We start from the raw sequence: 21,357 nt of genomic DNA, 5'->3' as shown, positions 1-21,357 counted from the left end.
GCATAGCCGACGGAAACTCTGATTCTCATCAGACGCGACGCGTCCGCGATCACGTAAGGTGTACCACACAAGAGATCAGAAGATTCGTACACGTTCGTTCAGTCATTTCGGACGTGAGAAAGGAGAAGACAAGATCTGTCGATTAAACACTGCCATCAAATAAAATTCCCTTCAATTTGTTCTCGAGTTATCTTTTTATCATTGTTCGATTCTCAAGGTGAATCTATTTTATAAAAAAATTGAAAATATTTAATCGAATCTGTCGCGTGCAAATTTTCCATGCAGCGAGGGTGGAGACAACACGTCCGAAGTGACTGACTGCAACGTGATTAGTTGAAACACATGGTCCGGTGATCGTGATCATGATTGCAAATCGTCTCTCGCTGATCGTCACCCTCGTCTTCGTGGTACTGCTGTCGACTATTCATTCCGGTGAGTGCAATATTTGGCGCCTTTCTTCCTATTGAAACTATTCATTCATTTTAAAACGATTGTCATCGATTAATCGATACGTTGAATTTTGTCAATTTGAAACTATGTTCACATATTAAAAGAAACTAATCTATATGTATACATATGAGATAATAAATCGTATTGTTTCTATTCTGTTTTAATTTCAACTCATTGATCAAATCAATGAGTTTTTCAACTTCAATTGATAAGAATCACTAAGAAATCCTTTTTTTTTTCTTTTTTTATCGTGACTTATTCTTCAAATCAGACGAATATATACATGTTTAAAAAATGTTAGGTTATTTTTCATCGATTATTTTTCAATATCTCTATAGAATATAACATTTCGTTGCATTAATGTTAATAAAATTCTTTTAACAAGAAATTTAAATTATAAAATATATTTCATATATTCTTTTTATATTTTTTCATTTTTTTTATAAACTCTTATAAATAAAAATAAAAATCAATTGAATAACATTTTTAAAAATTTGTGAACAATGAAAATTTGTGAAAATTATAAAATAATGAATAAAAACATTAAATTTGAAAAGAACATTGCAGCATATAGTATATTGCAGCGCAATGCAGTAATTGATAGAAAAAGTATAACTATATATATATATATATATATATAGTAAGAGGAAATAATTTAATATAGCATTATTTTTGCATGTGTTTCACATACTAATGACAAATTCTATCTAATGAATCAGAGAATCGTTAAAAAGTATTCGTTGTAAAGTTGTGTAAGCTGTAGAAAAAAAAAATATATATATATATATATATATATATATATATATATAAAGAAACAAACGCAATATTGATTTCGTGTTACATAAAAGGTACGATCGAGTTTTCATCAGTTGCAGTTCTTGCAATTTTTTAGTTAGCTTCTTCCACTCAATGATTTCTTCTTTCTCTTCTTATCGTATCGACGTAAATCATCGAACTGCGATATTTCGTATCACAAATCAATATTTGCGTGCAGAGAAAAATTAATATAAAATAAAAAAAGTACATTATAGAGGATATTCCAGTCTAGTAAAAGATTATGGTGTTCCAGATGTTAGTCAGAGAACTCGTACAATAGTAGCACTTGTAGTACTTCCCCGATTCTTATCCGGAACAGATTGTACTCAATTTCTAAATTGAATTTCATTATAAAAATAAATCACAGGAAAGGGAAATAAGTTGGCGGAAGTTGAAATGAAGATTCTACCGTGTGGGAAAAGAATAAAATTTTAAAACGAGATATTCTTAACAATGAAAATTATCAAAGTCGAAAAAAAAAAATTCGAAAAATGTATGCTGTGTAATAGAGAATAATTATTTTTGCTGGAAAAATATGATTTTTTATTTTTAACGTCGATCTTATAAATGAGAAAAATTAAACAAATACATATTTCTAAAAAAAAAAAAAAAAAAAAAAAATTGGAAATTATCGTATTAAGAAAACTGACTTTTGTAAAATTTAAAGCATTGCGACAGCGATGCTATATCGACTTTTAATAGGAAGCAACTTTTTTTCATAAACGATCGACATTTTCAACATTTATATAATATTTTAATAATCGTAAAAATAACGAGAAAAATTACAATAAGAGTGTTTAAACCGAAAATTCATCGACAAGACAAATTAATTATGCGATTATGCGTTTGAAAAATAACGTAGTTTCATGAAAACAGTGCAACGTTTAAAGTGAAGGATTTAAAAATGTCGTTAATTATACGTTGCTGCGTGTAGTCTGCTACAATCGTTAAATGGTGAGTTTAAAGAAACAATTCCGTAACTGGTCGAACTTAAAGCTGCTAGTCGAATCCAATTGCAGCTCTTTTTAGCAAGTGAAAAAAGGGGAAAACGACGAAAGTCGACCAAAAGCAGGTTACTTTCTTTTTCTTTTTCTCTGTCTTTTTTTTTTTTTTCTTTGAAGAAAAATTATGTTAATTTCGATGCAATTTGTTAAAATTTGGAATTTTGGTTCATAGAACCTGGCCCACGCGAGGGTTATCGAGCGACCCACTTTCTCCCCTCCCTCCGCTGCATTCTCTCATACTCTTCGAATTCTGTTCTCCCTGCACCGTGTGGTACCGTGACCAAGGGGATGCTCCTCGTGTTAATCTTTAATAATATATTGTTAAAAATTATTATACCATGTTTATGTCACATGTCCTTGAAATGAGTTTCAAACAATCATTCTAAACAAAGCGCAAGGAAATTGACAAAATGACAATTAGCAGGAATAATAATAATTGAATATCATCTATTTTAAATGTTTATACGAATCATTTAAATATTTATCAAGGGTATAATTATATAGCTTTTATTTAAGAATTATTTAAAATATAATATTACTTTATAATATATTGTGTTATAATTACTTTGTACCAATGATATTACATTGTATTTTTGTAATTTATATACTTGTTCTCAAGTATTAATAACGTACAAGTTTTTGGAAGAAATTTATTGTCTCGTGATATCGATTTTTTAAAGATCATCATAAAAAAAAAATGCATCTAGAATGTTAAATTATTGAATCTTGCAGAATAGAAATACTATTGTCTTTATTCGATATTCTTTCTTCTTTCTTACCAGAAATGTTTTTATATCAACAAAGAAGGATAATCTCTTCGTTTTAGTTTCTGTCGATTACATAAGGACCTGCAATGTCACGCAGCGCTTGTTAGTTCCTCACGCGACTCACCCCTACCGTCTATCCAGCCGCCCTGCCCTATTTACTGCTGATCGAACGTCTCGTGTGGTTTCAAATGTCGTTGAAGAGCCTCCCATATGCACATACTTTTGATCAATGTTTCCATACTTCGCTATAATTGTCAGAATAATAATACAGAAATTTTATTAATCTGTCGATATCATAACACTTTGACTTGTCTTTCTTCAATGGAGATTTATTATCATAGTCGAGGATTTCAATTGTATTGAAATAATTGCTTGAACACATCTAATACATCTATAAGAAATTGTATATAAAGAAATTGTTAGAATTTTTATATAAAAGAATGCAAAAAGTGTATGGAAAGATATAATAAAAGTATATAAATGTATATAATATGTCAATGATTGAAAAATAATTAAATAGTTTCTTTGTAAAGTATTCTTGCAACATTAATTAGTTATCATTTAGAAATCAATTAGTTATCAAATAGAAAAGAAGGTATTATATTTATATTTTAATGGAACGAAACTTTTTATTAAACGCTTGTGGAATAAACCAGTGAAAGATCCTACAAAATTTACTTACTCAAGGTCAGGGTATGGAACTGTTTCATCTATATTTTCGCTCGCTCAAGGTAAATTCAAAGTGAAGATGCTGACAAAGAGAAAAACAATTTTATATATTATTCCATTTTTTCCTTTCATAATTAAATATTTTTCCATATTTCTTCATTTCTCTATATCTATACTCTTTTTTCTTTTAATAAATTTTGTAAAAAAATTTAAAAATGTTGGAGAATTGTATATATAGTTCAAAAAAAAAAAAGATTTTTAAAAATTTTACTAAATAATTCATTAAGATAAAAAGTATAAAATAACGTAATAATATTAGAATATAATAGAATATAAAAATGATTAAATTATAGTTTCAAAGACTGGAATCAATAAATATATCTATTTGCCGGCCAGATTTTTGTTATAAAAATTTACAAAATTTGTGCTCCCCTCAATAGATCTCTTTTCCCATGTGTATATCAGTAGGTCATCGCATGTATTGGTCGGGGTCTTCCTGCTCGATATCAGCTGGTGCTGTAACCAGACTCATTGGGAGGGTGAATGGGGTTGCCTGATGACGTCACAACGCGGCAGGGTCGTAGCCAATCAACAAGACTTAGCAAATCAAGCATAAATTCTAAAATTTATTAAATCTATTTAATTACTTGTATTAAATTATACTTATTATTAACTTTATTAAATCATATTGCAATCATCATATCATCATCATATAAAATATCAAATACAGGACTAAAAAATTGAAATTAATTCAATTATAATATTAATTCTGAATAATTTTTATTCAGAAATTATTTTTTCCTTAATTTATTTTGACTATTTTATCAAATCAAGTAATAATTTATTTAAATTAGAAATAATAACCATGAATCAACATGTTTAACAATGTTAAACATATTTATTTATGTTATAAAACTTTTAACAAATATTAACAAATTAATTGCATCTATAATAACAAATATTTGAATATAAGTGGCCCAGATTTGATTAAATTGCAATACGCGATAAGAGTAGCGCACAAACAGCTACGACTCAATATGGATTCAGCAGTTCTTCCGAACCTACCTTATTTTAATCAATAGTAGTTTAATATTTCAAAGTTTCGTGATTTCGTTATGTTTATAACACAAAATCTTGATATGATTTGATTTGATTTGTATATTTCCTTCTTAAGTTTATTCATATGTTTATTTTAATTATCCTAAAATTAAAATTTTATTTTATTTTTTTTATATATTTATTAGAAATACATAAATAATTATTATAAATAAAATATTTTATATATTTGTTCTATATATATATATTTTTTATATAATAATTGTATTTTCTTTATTTATAATCTATAAAAAATTTTAAAATAATATTCAGTGTTTCATATTAAATTTATTTTCTAGGAAAAGCAATAATATGTTACCAATGCAACAGCGAATACGACCCAAGGTGCGGCGATCCATTCGATCCGTACAGTCTTGGAACTGTGAACTGCAGTTTTCAACCACGTTTGGAACATCTAAGTCATTTGGAACCTACTCTTTGTCGAAAAATCAGCCAAAGAGGTATATCCAAAAAAAATTATTTATTGTATGCATAATATAGTTTTATTAGTTAAAATTATTAAATAATTATTATAGTTTGTTAAAATTATTTAATAAATTTTGTATCTGGAATATATAATAAATTATTCAAACTATTCATGGATTTTAATCATTATTAAAATCAATATTATTATATATTGAGCAAACATTATATTAACATTTGTGATAATTAAATTTCAAAAGATTTAAATATCAAAGTAAAATAGTATATATGTAACATTCCTAAATTCATAACTCTGTTAAATATATAAAAAAATCATAAATTTTTTTTATATAAAGCTTATAAATAATTAAAATAATTAAAAACTTACAAATTCCATGATCTATTCTTCGGGAGTGTATATATATATATATATATAGTATATACTATCTAAAAGTAAAAATTGATTTAAGTTTGGAATAAATTTTGAAATTCCATTATTCCTCATAGATTATGCATATTTTATCATTATGTGTCAAATAATTTTGAATGTGTCAGAAAATTTTTTGTGGTAATTTATACTAAGTAAACAATTTGATTTAATTGGTTGTTTGTGTAACTTTGTAGCAAGTTAGTTATTTCGTATTTAGGTATCGTTTTTGTTATAAAAAGATGGAGAATCTGTAAATTTAGTAATGCTATGATTTTGATCAATTTTCAGTGTATGGCAAGATCAGAGTTGTCAGAAGTTGCGGATACATTACGGACCAGAGAGACAATGCCGATTGCCTGATGAGATCAGGCACTCACGACGTTCACGCAGCTTATTGCGCATGCACCGGTGATCTTTGTAACTCGGCCGAAAGCCATACACCGTCCTTCTTACTGCCGTTAACATCTCTGTTGACGGTTATTTTGACGATGCCGAGTTTACTTCTTTCATACCCGTTCGCATTACCTGTCTTGACCTCGCCGCACTTCTCCATAGCCTAAACTTCGCAGTTACCAAAGGATAATACTTAATGCCTAAAACTGAATCAACGATAACATAGAAAACACCGTTCGGATCCGGAGCAACTCGTTTTCGTCCGATTCCCTATCTATTCGAAGCGCTACATTTTCAGGTTAGATCGCGATTGATTCTAGACTTGACAATATAATACATATTATCGATCAACCTTAAATAATATTTAAATTTTAGAAATCAAATATTTCATTAATTTCTCTAAATGATCAATTTGACTTTTTAAATGTATAATAATTTCCAGCGAAACGAAATATAAGGGAACTGAGATTGTTAACGAGTTGAATATAATTACAGCTATTGTAGCTGTTATTTTTAAAAAATGCTCGATTGAGAGCACTGTACACATAGAAATGTATGTATGTATATGCCATTCCAGGATTCGAACAATTCGCAAAAAGTAGTCAAATTACAACATAGTAGTTTTAATGGTGATACAAACTGCCAGATACGCAAGAGCGTACTTCAGTAGTACACTTCAGGAAAATTTAAATGAGAAGAAGAAAACATATGGCCTCCGCACGTGAAACCATTCAGCGTCTTGCATAAGCGTAGAAAGTAAAAAGAGAAGAAACAAAATTACAATATCTATAAGAAATCTATAAGAAAAGAAATTAACTTTAAAGAATATATACGATATATATATATATATTATATATATTATATATATAATATATATATAAAAGTGTAGCGGATTGCGATTGCACTTTATACGCTACTATGAAAGAAATGAAATAAAATAAAAAAAATATATATATACAAATATATATTATATTTTGAAAGGAAAAAGCAATGGAATTGCACGCAAGAAGGATATTATAGCTTATTTTTAGAAAAATAATATCGGGTTGCTTTCATAATTGCCTGGTATTGTATAAAATATTTCAAAATCGAAATGCACGCGGGATAATGAAATAAAATAAGAAAAAAAAAACGGAAAAACATATCGTCGATGAGTAATTTATTTTACATTTCGTTGAGACGAAGATGAAACAAAATTTGGCATGATGATTGCGACCCATATTCTGCTAATTTTTGCAATAAAATGCTGTGTAAACGATAGACAGTAGCGGAGGCTCGCGACAAAAAGAAAGGATATTGATGTGTGCATGTGTGCGTGTGATGAGTGCACGTTCGTACGTGTGATACACGGCAACGTATATGTGTACGTGTATATTATATGCACGTCAAAAAACGCTAAAAAATGATTAAAAGATATATACAGTTCGATTAAAATGTGAAATGTTGCTACTTCTTCAATTGTAGCCAATAAGAACATTAAGAAAAGTATGAACAGAAAACCAAAAAATAATACAAGAAAAATAAAAGAAGTAAAACGAAGATGTAGAAACTATTGTCAATGGAGAAAGTAGAAGATAAAGTAGAATGCTTATTGAAACAAACAAATAAAAAAAGAAAATAAAAATATAATAAAAACGAATACATGTCTCACCGCAGTACGTAATTAATTGTTGCTACCGCTGTTGTCATTGTGTCATATTGTCACCATCGTTACATTATTATTATTATTATTACTAATTACTATTACCATCATCAGTACTATAGCTATTAATTGCTACTACTAATTAATGTTACTAAACTAATCATTGTCACTGTTGTTAACATTGTTATATTATTGCTATTATGATTCCTGTTTTTCTTGTTACTTATAATAAAACTTATAACTTAAATAAAATATAAAGAATACAATAAAACGATGGCGAACTTTTTGACACTTTAAAAGATGGAAAAGTAATCGGAAATTATAACAATATGGATATCAAATAAACGAGCTTGTCATATTTGATCAAATGCTTTAAATATCGATTCACTTTAAGCTGCGGATGATGAGACAAAAAAGCGTGTAATTTTTATTGATACACGTCCAATTAAAAGTACATACCGAAAGTTGCAATTTGTTTTGAAGAAGTGATTTTCACAGGAACATATAATTCTACGATAATTGTATTTTTTTTTCTTATACCTGGCGTAATATGAAAATACCTATAAAAAAATAATCTGGAGAAATAAATAAAAGTGAGATAAACAAAAGACAGAATAAATTATCAAGATAATTAAAAATTTATATTTCGTTATGTTTCGTTCAATTACATAATTTAATTGATTGATTAGTTATTTTAGAAAAGTTATTTAAAAGTATGAATAGTAATATATTAAGCTCTTTTATTTTTATTTAAGATTTCAATCTAAATGTGACAAAAAATTTATATAGTTGTTGATTTATACATAATGTTTAAATTAATTCCAGAGTTCAATCCAGATTAGAATTTTATCTTGAACTTCTATAACTTAGTGCATATACATGTACAATATGCATAAAATTATTCTAATACAAAACAAAAAAAAATAATGATATCCAGAATAAACACAAAAATATACGCGTACATTATGATGCATTTTTGTTGTTATTTTTCCCTAAATGTATCACGATCAATAATAATCATAAAAACTAAACTATGACAAAAAAAAGTAAATACTATAATATCTATAATGAATAAAAATAAATATTAATGACATTTTTTTCTTAATGTTCTCTTTCTTTCGAATATATCTATGATTCATCATAGAAATTTTATCAAATATCGAGCGGAATATAACGAAATTGCTTCTCCAGATAATTATTTATATTTAATTAATTTCATATCATCTGCCTATTTGTCATACTTTGATGAAATAAAACTGCTGGCAACACTGCCCTCTATACAAGCATATCGAAACAATGAACAAGAAAGGAAACAACGGAAAAATATTATATTTTAAATCGATCATCCATTTGCATATTTTGCATTAAAATATAAGTATATTTATTTATAAGACATGCCAGGTCAAGAAAATGTTAATTAAAATTTGATTTTATTATAATATTTATTATCACATTCTATTGTTGCAATGTACATTCATCACTATGTACAGAAAATATTCTGCCAATAAACTGTTGAATGGTTATCAAAAAAAATCAAAAAAAAAAAAAAAAAAATGACAGAATCAAAACTATACTTCATATATAAAGTAAACCTTAAAAACCTTGCAATTTAATTAGTTTATTATTTAGCGATTTCAATGTACAGAAATAAATGATATTTTCTTTCATGATGTATTCGTATAAATTCGTATCTTCATTCATAATTAAGACAAAAATGTTTTAAAGCGCAATGTCTTTATGCGCAAATTATTGTAATTATTCATATATTCTTAAAATTTATCAGTGCCATAACAAACTTAACAGAATCATACACATAAATTATTAAAAAGGTAAGTAATAAATCATAACTGATAGCGTTATGTAAACATAACATATTTTTCTATATCGGAAAATTAATTTGAAATCAATAATGTTTGTTAAATGTAATAAAATCTTAGATACTAGGCTAAGTAAACTTTCTTATTTAATAATATGTAAAAAGTAAAATTTTTTCGCGCATATTAAACAATAGCACCATATATAAATGTATGTATATATACATGTATGCGCGCGCTTAAATACATATATATCCATATACACATACATATAATATTTATATAGATTAGATCAATTAAAGGAACGTTAATTATTTATCATTTAAATTGAAAATGTTGCGTGCAATAAACGTTTCTTCGAAAATTAATTCAAAATTCTGTATAAAAATTTTTTCCAGTTAGCAATATTTAAAAACAATATTTACATTTGTTTACACATAGTTATTTTACTTTTAATCAGTATTCATAAGGCACGAAGCTCGATGTTTCGATAGTTGGTCGGAAGACACAGAAGCACTCGATCAGCGTGTCTATGAATTCATTTATGCACTTACGTTATTAATATTTATTATGAATGTATAAAATTATTAATTAAAAAATTATTCTATTCTGTTACTAATGTCATTATGGTATATAAATATATAAATGCATAAAGAGCAGTGTGAAAGCAAATGGATAATACTGTGTGATATTTTATGACACATTACATTTTTTTAAATTTAACATTCAATTAGTTGCAATTATTAAAAAATAAAATTTTTATATTTGACATTTTTTTTTTAAATAGTCTTAATATAATTCTATAAGTAATAAGTGTGATTTTAAGTTAGAAAAAATAAGTATCTGCATTATATCTGAAAAGTACAAACGGAAGAAATTATATTATTCTTCTTACTAACGTCGTAATTCCATTTAGTCGACTAGAAGCTCTTGAGTTTATAAAAGTTTTAATCAGAAATTAGAATCTTCATAATATAACGTCACGTGAGAGTAACAAAATTTATAGCACTTAGTTGTATTCAAGTATTACAAATTGGAACAACCGGATTATTATCTCAGATAAGCGTATGTTGTTATATTCAGTTCAAATGTTTAATATGCTAAGTATCCGAGAATATTACTATATCAGCTGATTTTTCCTCTTCTGTTGATACAAATGGAGTAACTACTTGCATGTTGACTGATATATACAAAGGATAAGTGAGTTGTTTATCCAAAGACATTACCTGTTTCTAAAGTATAAATTTGATTTACTTTAATGACTTAAAACATTTTCTTACAATTAAAAAATTTATAAATATTACTTACTTCTTCATTCTTATGGAGTGATAACCTAAGCATACCTGAACTCTGAATATGTTTTACTTGACGTTGTTCATCTAATGAAATTAGACTTACTCTGAAAATAATTTTTTTTCAAAATTTTAATTATATAATTATTTAAAAGATCATAATTTTTAAACTAATACTAACTTCAGAATTATATTATGTTTGCTATGATTTGCTTTTATGTGATCTGTATCTAATCTGTGATTCCTTTTAATTCTTAAAGTAGTACTATCTAAGCACACCACCAAATCTAAACCAAAATGAAATGCTGTCCATCTCCAAATATGTTCACCAGCTTTTTCGATGCACCTTCCACAACGGAAACATTCACGAGCGAATTCTTCTTCGCTCATCTGTTTTGGTCTAAAATAATTAAAAAAAAAAAAAAAGAAAAATTGCATTTTATTGTTGTGTCTATTTGTTAATTACTTCGGTATTATGAATTACACAGATACCTAAAGTGGGACAAACATGGGAGTAGGTTTTTTAGAGTAAAAATTCTGGCCACAAAGCTGGTTATAAAAGGGAAGGGAAGAAAAAAGAAGGCACATATTTGAGACTCTTTACTATGTTCATCGACCTAAGTACAGATCAAGGATATGTTTAGAAAAAATAAAAACTTTTATAACTTACCCTCGATCTTTATTCGCATCTATTCTTAATAAATGTAACCATTGTTCTTTATATGCATTGTGCAACCATTCATGTGGTATTAAATTATCACTATATAAAATTTTTACATCTTGATCATGTAACAAAAGATATTTCATTCTTAATGCTTTAAAAGGAGCTGCAAATTCTTTGCCTTCTTCTGTTGTAAGAAATGGTTTTGTCCATTTATGATTTCTAAAATATTCATCAATTTGAAGTGTTTCCTCTTTATTGTGTACATGAACAAATAACCTAAAATGTTATTTATAGTTAATAATAATGTTATTTATAATTAATAATAATATAATATATTTAAAAACGATTTTATTTCAATATTTCACTATTTACCATACTCGTAACATCATATATATGCAAAATTCTGTTTGCATAGCAATTAAATCAGGACTAGCAATTAATTCAGCCATTAAATCAGGTGTAATTTCTTTTAAAAAAGTTGGATGTAACCATCCATGTCCCAAAAGATTAACTTCTAACCATCGTTTTGCTGCTGTTTTTACCACTGGTACACCATAAGATACAGCAGCATTATAATAAGGAACAACTGTCTTTATATTTGTTGTCTCTACCATAATATCTGTACACTGGTCAATTAGTCCTTGCAATTGAAATAAAGTGGAGGTAGCCAAAATTGGTATGACATCTTTTGGTTCTAAACTGACTTCATCTTGGTAAAAGGAACCAAAAACTGTCAAAAGAGCTAAAAACATATAAAATTAAGAAAAAAAAATATTATTTATTAAAATAAAAAATTTTTAAATGAAATTATTTACAATCTAATGTAATGTTAGGATCAGCAATTTCTACACTTATAACTGTCTCATTTGCTTCCCTCCAAGATCCTGAAAACATACTTGCAAAATATGGACTCTGTAAAAAAAATTATATATTATAATTTAAAATAAAAAATATATAAATTTGCATAATATATACAATAAATATTATAATATTACAATATATATTAAAATAAGCAATTTACCTGACTGATATAAACTTTATGTAATCTCCATGCTTTTCCCAACATTAGTACAGTTATGTCACTTCCTTTTTCTTCTTGGAATAATGTTTTATAAATGTATTGTGCTGTTGTCAACAATTTCCTTCTGTATGAATTAAAAAAAATGTATTAATTATGATATAATTAATTCATATGTATAAAATTATTGAGATTGAAAGCAATTTTTAATACAATTGACGATATATATTGTTAGATACTAATTACAAAATTAAGAAGTTATTTTTTTCGATGATGCAAACATTGTTTAATACCATTAAAAATTCAATTGTATAATCAATTATTGTTATCGAATTAAGATTATTTATTCAAAATTTACATACTTTTTTGGCGTTTGAAGAGTGCGATCGATGTAATCCGATTCAGAATCAAAATCATCTTCCTCGATACATTTTCTTTTACGACCGCGATACATGGAATGCATCGCATTGTTTGACATCGATGCAATTTTGCTCACGTAATTTCCCATTGTCTTTGTGTTTCAATGAGCAAAAGAAATTTTCAGTTCGATTACCGACAAATTATTGAATATTCTCAACATTGTTTTTAATACAGGAACTGTATTTTCGCTGCCAGTGCTAGTGTTCAGTACACAGAGGAAAGTCTATATAGATATCCCTCTTGAAATTGCAACATACACGCATCATACACACACACACACAATTTATATATAATATAAACATATGACATAACAAAAAATATAGTTAATACAGCATTGATGCAGCAAATATATATACATAAATATATACTTATTATAGATAGAATATTACGAATTTATTTATCATTAATGGATAAATTATTATTTAAGTATCTTCCAATTGGATATTTCTTTTCTTGTGAAGTGAAAGTATCCAATCAGATACAATTTAATAAGATGTAAATTTATATTATATATTTAAGTATTTATTTAATGCAAATGTTTAAATAGATTTATATAAATTTATAAAATGAAATTATAAAAATATTCGTAATGGAAATTGAATTAATGAAAAGTTTGTGGAGAAGATATTTCATGTAAAAAAATTCCATGTGAGGAATACGAATTCAATTGGTTAATTTCAATTGACTTAATAAATTTATTAAAATAAACATAATTTATAAACAAGAGCACGATAAAAAATTTCTCGTACCTTATCTTTTGATATTTCTAGCCATATAAATATAATATAATATATTTCTAATCTTGTAATGTTATATTATAAGAAATATAAAGTATAAGCTATATGCTAATCAATTTGAAAATTTTACTAAATTTTAAAATAAATTAAAAATTTATTCAAATATTATTATATATCTTTAAATTTATATAAATTTATATAAATATATATATATAAATTTTTATTTTATTTTTTTAATATTTTATGTTATAATGTATTCTATATATAGTTACTATACCAAGTGTATGTCAGACTTAAAATAAAATGAGCAATTGATTTTTATGCATAGCATGTTACTCACTTGAAAGTGATTGATTCATGTTTGAAGATATAGATATGTTTATAATTTTTAATGTGTACAATAATTCATTTTTATATTACTTGTAAGTAATATAGTTAAGTTCTATGTTAATTTTATCGTGTTTGACAATAGGAATTTTTGATGAAAATTAACATTCATCTAATAATTGTTCAGAAAAAGTAAACGCCATTATTATTTCAAAAATCAGTATATAAGTATAAAATATAAAAAAAAAAAACATGAAAAGTAGCTGTTATACATTAAGAAAAAGATTTAAAAATGATGCTATGGAACAATTGTCAAAGAAAGAAAATAAATTACAAATTTTATATAAATTGTGTAAGCCAGTTTATGTAAATATCATAAAGTTACCAATAAATAAATCAGAGATAAAAAAATGCTGTGAAAAATACTCATCTATAACTCAAATAAAAGATACATCAAAAAATAGAAAACGAAAAACTAAAAATTATGTTAAAAGAATAAATTCCAAACATAATCATTTATGTAAATCAAAAATTAAAATTAAATCTCAAAATATGCTATTTTCTAAAGAAACAAAAAGTAAAAATAAAACATTGTATATAAAAAATTTATCAAAAGATATTAAGCAACCATTCATAAAATTACATAGAATAAATGAAGTAACCAAAAATATATCACAAACATTTGTAAAAACAATTTCATTTGAAGAATGTACAATAAATGTAAAAACAGAATGCATGAAAGAAAATCAAACTGAATTAAATGCATTTATTGCAGAATCAGTAGAATTGACATCTATAAATACTGATAGAAATGAATATGTTAATAATCAAGAAATTAAAAATGCAATAATTAATCCTTACATAAATAAAATTTCACAATCAAATGAGAATAATAAAAATAATGATAATGATTCTTCTGATTCTGAAATTATAAGAATTACTAGAAAAGAGAATTTTAAAAAGAAACGTAAAAATGATATGAATAATGATTATGATAATAATAATGAATATAATAATAACAATGAAAATAATAATATACGTAAAATAATTTTAAATAAAATAAAAAGATTGAAAAGAAATTTACCAGAGCAAACATTAGAAACTAACATAGTACATGAAGATGTTAAGAAAAAATATATAGATGAAAATTCAATGTTGCAATTAACATCATTAGATGTTACTAATGAATTATTTAATCAATCAGACAAAAAAAATTTAAATATAAAGGAAAATATAAATATATCACAACAGAAATTAGCTATATTATCTACAACATGTGATCCTGATGATGAAAACAAAGATCTTGATCAAAATATACAAGAAGATAATTCCAATTTTATGCCTTCAGAATTAAATCTTCTAAGTATTATAGAAAATGATACTTCTTCTACAAAAAAACATGATTTTATGGCGATTGAAAAACCAATTTTAAAAGACAAAAATATTCAAAAACCAATGCAAGAATCATTTAATTCTAGTACACATTCTATACAAAAATACAAACTTTTTAAAGAGTTAAAAATCTTTTTAATAAAATTTGATGCTTTGAAAAACTTTAATAATAAATATTCAGCTAAAGAAATTGAGAAATTAATAGAAACATATATAAATTCTTTAACGAATTTTAATGTTTTAAAACCTCAGAAAAATATAAAATCGATAAATAAAATATCAATTATATTTAAAAATGCTAATGTTAACTCTGAAGAATCTATAAACCATATTTCAAATTTAAACATTTGTGAAACTGCAAATAAAAATATTTGCATAACTGCCAAAGAAATACAAAGCATAAATGAACCGTTATCAACTTTTCCAAAAAAGTCATCTTTAAATTCAATTAATAAAGAAAAAACAAAAATATTTGAAAACAAATCTGAAGAAGAATTTAAGCAAAATGCAATTAATAATTCAGAACAAATTTCAGATTTACTTTCTATTACTAAACCTATGTTATTATCTTCTTCACATGAGTCTATTAATGAAACTTCTAATTTATCAAATGTATTTGAAAATATTGTTAATATTAAAAAATCAATAAATATATTGGATTCTGCAACAAAATCTACTAATGAAATGTTATGCTTAAAGGAAAAAATACTAAAAACTTCCTTATGTAAACAAAAATCAATTCCAGAAAATGTGAAAGTTAATACACATCTTAAAGATACTACAAAAAGTGTAACTTATTACTCTTCCATAATATCTCCAATAAAAGATAAAAAACTTAAAGATAAGAAAGAAACTAAAACTTCTACTTATAAATGTATTGTTTGTGATCTTAATTTTAAAAAGTATTCTGATTTACATTCACATTTAATTATTCATACACAAAAGCAAAGTAATACTTTACCAGGTATGTCGAAAAATACTAACGAATCATCTGAAAAATCTCAAGAAATCGTAACTTGTTTTTCAGAAATAGAAATGTTAGAATCACCAAAAATATCTGAACAAAAAAATATGGAATATGTGTCAAAATTTGTGACTGATGATGATAAACAATCAAAGAAAAAAGATATAACAAAAAGTTTAATAAATAAAGAGAAAAAAAAAATTGAATTTATTAATAATTCAAATGAATGTAATATTTGTTTACAAGATTTTCTAACAAAAACTGATTTGGCAGCTCATATTTATTTACATACAGAAAATGAATTGCAACAAGCTTATAAAGTTGCAAATCAAAAATTAAATGAGAGTGAAACGATGAAAGATAAAGAATTTAAACAAAACAATTCTAAAAAACTTATTGACAGTAGAAGTAATATAATACCTAACACAATTCAAATAAATGAAAAAATTAACAGTAAGGAAGAATTGTTATGTGTACAAGAATCGGATAAATCATTAATTAGAGAAAATTCTAAAATTAAAGATATAGAATGCACTGCTTTCAAAGAAAATGATATGCAAAATATAGAATTACCAATAAAATTTGATAAAGAGAAGATAAATAAAAAAGAATGTAATAAAAAATCATTTACAATATGTAAATGTCACAATAAATCAGAAACTAATGAAAATTGCTTGCAAATTGAAATAATTCTTTTTTGTCATACTTGTAAAGTATTATATAGAAGTATAAAATGTTTTGAGACTCATTATCGTCTTCCTGAATATGCAGACTGTAATCAGAATTGCTTAAACAATGGTCGTTCTCCAAATTTATTTTGTGCTACTTGTGGTATGATATTTAGTTCAGTTCAAGATGTACGTCATCATTTAGAGATACACGCCCGTTTTAAAAAAAATTGTATAATGGATTTTCGATGCAACATTTGTAAAGTTATATTTTGTGGAATAGGAACTCTTTTTTATATTCATTGGTCACAACATGCAAAAGATTCTTTTTGGATAGCTAGCAAGGAATCATTTCCAAAGAATTCTATAATAAACTCAAAATTAAGAAAAAATTCTTCAATAAATTTAAATACATCTACAGAAGATTATATTCATGTTGCAGAATATGTTTGCTGCAATTGCAAATTACATTTTATTAATGAAGATGATTTAAAAGAACATATTCAAAAATGTAATAAATCTAATTTATTTAAAAATGTAACTGTTATAGAGAATTCTAATAACATTGTTCAGACACATTTGACAATAAAAATAACTTGTAATTTATGTGATAATACATTTAAAAAAAATGAATTTTATAAGCATATAAAGAATAAACATAATTTTAGTGATCCTCAATTTATTTGTATATCATCTACAACTGCAAAATTAGTATTTATTTGCAGTATTTGTACAACAGTAACTGAAAATTTAAATGATTTCGAGGATCATTGGTTGAAGCATAATGTAATTCATGCAAATTTTACTTGCATATATTGCAATACTATATATTATAATAGTTTAAATTCTTTTATAGAACATGCTAAAGAACATAAAGAGAGTAATAATATGCTCACATGTATAGTGAATTATGAAAAAGCGAAATTTATTTGTGAATTTTGTAATATTGGTTTTGAATCTTCTCAAAATATGCAAGAACATATTACTATTCATGAACTAAATAATAAGATATATTTTAAAACTGATGAAGTTACAAATGATAATAACTCTGCATTATTATCAAAGAAAAATCATGCTTCCAATCTTACAGAAGTATCAACTGTTGAGAAACAAATAGAAAAAACATTACAAATGGAAACTCAAACAATAAAAAAAGAAAGTAAAATTTGTCCAACAAAATCTGGTGTAGATAACGATACTGAGAAATTAATCAAGATACTAGAAGGAAATGAAAATGATTCTGATAATGAATTAGTAATAGATTTGATAAACGAATCAGAATCATTAAGTGATGAAAAAAGTAAGGAAAAAGAAATTACTTCTAATACTATATTAGAAACGTCTTGTATTAATCAAACTAATATAATATTGAAAAATAATATAACTAAATCACCAGTAACAAGTCTAAATGTTCAAACATCTTCACATTTTACAAATTTAGAATCTTCTCAAAATATTTTAAATTCACGAACGTTTAATTCAAATATTAAATGTACAAATATTTTGCAAGATTCACATATATCTTCAAAAAAGATTAATAATAATAGTAATCAATTTGATCCAAAAATTAAAACAACAGATGATCAATTAATCATAAAAAATATACAACCAATTATTCAAAATAATAAACTTCAAGATATAGTTTCAACTACAGAATTAGATTCAGTTTTGAAAACACTATTAAAATCCGAAGAACAAGAAGTTCCACCAAGACAAGGATTCTTAAGAGTAAAAACTCTTGCAGAGCTTAGAGATCCTGTATTAGAATTAGACAAATTTGATGATCATGTTATTGAAAATGTTGGTGATTCAATCAATCATAATATTTTAAATGAAAATGATAAACAACATAAAATTATAGAAAAAGAATTACCTTCACAACAATTTATAGATTTTACTTCGAACAAGTTTGAGAAATCATCATTATATGAAAAAACAACGCAATTTCAGAAAAATTCAAATATATTGCCATTGTCCTCATTTAATTCAAATTATTCACGATTAAATGACCCTAAAATTCAAGTTTTGCAACCATATAGTATAACAATAAATAATCATAATAATAAACAACAGCAGCAATTGCAAACGAATATAAATCAAAATAAATATTCATCTTTTCCACAAGTAACGTCAGCATACCATAAAAATTTACCAGCTTGCAATATTGTTCGAACAACTACAACTATACCACATTCTATTTTGAACAGTAATGATGGATCTAATAAAACTGCAAAAACTATTAATATACAGCAAAATGTAAATGTAGCACATACAACGTCTTCTTTTATCAATAAAAATGATCAAATGTCTTCTTTCAATAACACAATCAAGTCAAATAAATATAAATGTCATTATTGCGATTTTTGTACAGATAATTTATCAAACTTGTCAAAACATAACTTACCAGGTAATCATATTAGTTGTAAAAAACAATATTTGCAACATAGTAAGCAGAACAAAAAATTCAAAGAAGTTGATAATTTACAAACAAAGACAAGAATTATGCAAAACCAAGATCCAAGTTATGAACAATTTCAACAATCAATTATAAATCAATCAGAAATTAAATATACTTCTTTGCCTACATGTTATCAATATCCTTATATTGCTAAAATAACAAATAATTCAGATAAAAGTACTCCAATGCTTAAGCAAAATCAGCAAATAATAACTAATCAACCAATAACAGAAAATATTTCTTCTGTTTATTATAAAAATTTAAATCATAATGCTGGTGGAATGTCAATAGTGATCAATCAAACTGCTCCTGCTATACAGAATGTACCAACAATAGAATTTGTGCAACAACCAACACAGCAACAAATATATCAATCACAAGTTTACAATGAACCAATGACAATTATAGATGCTCAATATATGCAGCAATCACAGGTATATTGGTCCAATCATACATAAATAATTAATTCTTTGAATTGGATTATTTTTATAGATTTAGTCGCTTTGGAAATAATAATTTTATTAATTTTATTAATATGGATAAGGAAATCCAACAATGATTTTAATTACAAAAATTAATTTGTAATTTTAATTTTCTAAATCAAAATTGATATTACTTAATTACTAATATAAGCGACGAATGGATCTACTTTCCCAACTTAAGGAATTAATTATTATTCGTACAATTAATTAAATCATTAGTATCATATGTATTTTTATTTTCTAATTTTTTACTTACAGAATTTAATAAATTTTTCTGATGTTTACCAAATGACGAGCAATCAGTATAAACTATCTAAGCCAAATATTACTTATGAAGTTCGATGCGTATGTTCTTACTGTACGAAAAAATTTATTTCTGAAGATTTATTGCAGTTACATATGAACATTTTTCATAATTTTGTATGTAATATTTGCAATTTGCGTTTATATAATTTTAACGATTTTAATCTTCATAAAATTAAACACAAGATATATTAAGTTCAAAATGTTACTAATTTAGAATAATAAATATAAAATATTAAAAGATATTTATAGTTTGATATTTATACATAAACATTGTATAAATATTTGTATGTGTAAATTGTATGTGAAAATTATATATCTTGAAGATATAATATATAATTGTAATTGCATGATATATAATTTTTTGCAAAAATTACCGCATTAAGCTGTAGTAATTATGCACTGAATGAAATAATAATTTAATATTATATTTTTATTTATAAGAAAATATATTTTAATATTTTCATAATAAATATCTTCATTGTTGTAAAATTACATTTATTTTAGTAAGGTTTAATTTTTAGTAATATTTTATTATCGTATCATATTTAAATAAAATATATATTATATAATTAGATTTAAGTATATTTCATATTTAAATAATATTATATAAATAGCATATCATATTGGAATATACAGTAAAATAAAATTTTAATTAAACTTGTATTAAATAATTTATTTAGTCCAAATTTCATTATTTTAACTAATTTCAACTAAGAGAAATCATAAAATATGGGGAGAATCAGTCGACTATTATTATATAAAATTTACTTACATATATAAACTATTTGTCTTCTAATAGATTCAAATAAATAGTAATTAGATGAGTAATAATATTATATGAGATATAAGATATTTTTATACTTTTAAAGTATTTTAACATTATAATTTTAATTGTTAATATCGATATCAAGGAATAAATAAATGAATTATGACGAAAGGAAATTAAATGGATGATCTTTAAATATGAATAAATATTAAAATAATATACATGTATTTCCCTTTATTCGGCACTTTGAGCTTTATATTTTTTTTTTTTTTTTACAATAACGTTTCGACCTTTGTAATTGATAAGTCACAAACAAATACAATCATTGGAAACATATTTCGATATTTAAATGATTATAAG

The 21,357-nt window shown here is 24.8% G+C and overlaps 3 protein-coding genes and 2 long non-coding RNA genes across 6 annotated transcripts; 2 read left to right on the top strand and 3 right to left on the bottom strand.

Annotated features, from left to right (window-relative positions):
• The first annotated feature begins 30 nt into the window (after nt 1–30).
• On the top strand, nt 31–6,732 carry LOC100869121 (UPAR/Ly6 domain-containing protein crok). Of its 2 annotated transcripts, none has more exons than XM_003696508.4 (3): nt 31–432; nt 5,101–5,262; nt 5,943–6,732. In XM_003696508.4, exons 1-3 carry the CDS (start codon nt 363–365, stop codon nt 6,212–6,214), a joined length of 504 nt encoding a protein of 167 aa, XP_003696556.1. In that variant the 5' UTR covers nt 31–362; the 3' UTR covers nt 6,215–6,732. The 2 variants fall into 2 exon arrangements, with proteins under 2 accessions (XP_003696556.1, XP_086761112.1); XM_086904986.1 differs by lacking the exon at nt 31–432 and adding an exon at nt 4,235–4,336 and having other exon boundaries at nt 5,100–5,262.
• On the bottom strand, nt 2,792–3,188 carry LOC147658090 (uncharacterized). Its single transcript, XR_015291206.1, has 2 exons — nt 3,050–3,188; nt 2,792–2,973 (listed from the first exon to the last, which is right to left on the bottom strand). It is a non-coding gene; the product is annotated as an uncharacterized LOC147658090 (long non-coding RNA).
• Nucleotides 4,060–5,238, bottom strand: LOC116414873 (uncharacterized). The gene is made up of 3 exons (XR_015291205.1): nt 5,121–5,238; nt 4,772–4,907; nt 4,060–4,325 (listed from the first exon to the last, which is right to left on the bottom strand). It is a non-coding gene; the product is annotated as an uncharacterized LOC116414873 (long non-coding RNA).
• A 2,559-nt stretch (nt 6,733–9,291) lies between the features above and the next one.
• On the bottom strand, nt 9,292–13,193 carry gcl (germ cell-less). The gene is made up of 8 exons (XM_003696503.4): nt 12,840–13,193; nt 12,481–12,604; nt 12,275–12,371; nt 11,832–12,201; nt 11,466–11,735; nt 10,977–11,195; nt 10,812–10,902; nt 9,292–10,735 (listed from the first exon to the last, which is right to left on the bottom strand). Exons 1-8 carry the CDS (start codon nt 12,983–12,985, stop codon nt 10,604–10,606), a joined length of 1,449 nt encoding a protein of 482 aa, XP_003696551.1. The 5' UTR covers nt 12,986–13,193; the 3' UTR covers nt 9,292–10,603.
• A 793-nt stretch (nt 13,194–13,986) lies between these two features.
• Nucleotides 13,987–20,894, top strand: LOC100865743 (uncharacterized). Its single transcript, XM_012490512.3, has 2 exons — nt 13,987–19,877; nt 20,184–20,894. Exons 1-2 carry the CDS (start codon nt 14,214–14,216, stop codon nt 20,421–20,423), a joined length of 5,904 nt encoding a protein of 1,967 aa, XP_012345966.2. The 5' UTR covers nt 13,987–14,213; the 3' UTR covers nt 20,424–20,894.
• Nucleotides 20,895–21,357: the final 463 nt, after the last annotated feature.

This window comes from Apis florea, unplaced genomic scaffold, assembly GCF_048593485.1.
Source record: "Apis florea isolate Af1SG1 unplaced genomic scaffold, ASM4859348v1 contig_2350_pilon, whole genome shotgun sequence".
NCBI classification, from domain to species: domain Eukaryota; kingdom Metazoa; phylum Arthropoda; class Insecta; order Hymenoptera; family Apidae; genus Apis; species Apis florea.
Note: the sequence above shows the minus strand (reverse complement) of the source record. Positions and strands in the feature narration are given on the sequence as shown.

Coding starts and splice junctions, on each gene's coding strand:
- gcl (XM_003696503.4), bottom strand. CDS start 12,985: ATGGGAAATTACGTGAGCAAAATTGCATCGATGTCAAACAATGCGATG. Junction 12,202..12,274: donor TCCTAACATTACATTAGATT/GTAAATAATTTC, acceptor ATATGTTTTTAG/CTCTTTTGACAGTTTTTGGT. Junction 11,736..11,831: donor TATATGATGTTACGAGTATG/GTAAATAGTGAA, acceptor ATAACATTTTAG/GTTATTTGTTCATGTACACA.
- LOC100865743 (XM_012490512.3), top strand. CDS start 14,214: ATGAAAAGTAGCTGTTATACATTAAGAAAAAGATTTAAAAATGATGCT. Junction 19,878..20,183: donor AATATATGCAGCAATCACAG/GTATATTGGTCC, acceptor TTTTACTTACAG/AATTTAATAAATTTTTCTGA.
- LOC100869121 (XM_086904986.1), top strand. CDS start 4,250: ATGGGGTTGCCTGATGACGTCACAACGCGGCAGGGTCGTAGCCAATCA. Junction 4,337..5,099: donor GCATAAATTCTAAAATTTAT/TAAATCTATTTA, acceptor ATTTATTTTCTA/GGAAAAGCAATAATATGTTA. Junction 5,263..5,942: donor TCGAAAAATCAGCCAAAGAG/GTATATCCAAAA, acceptor ATCAATTTTCAG/TGTATGGCAAGATCAGAGTT.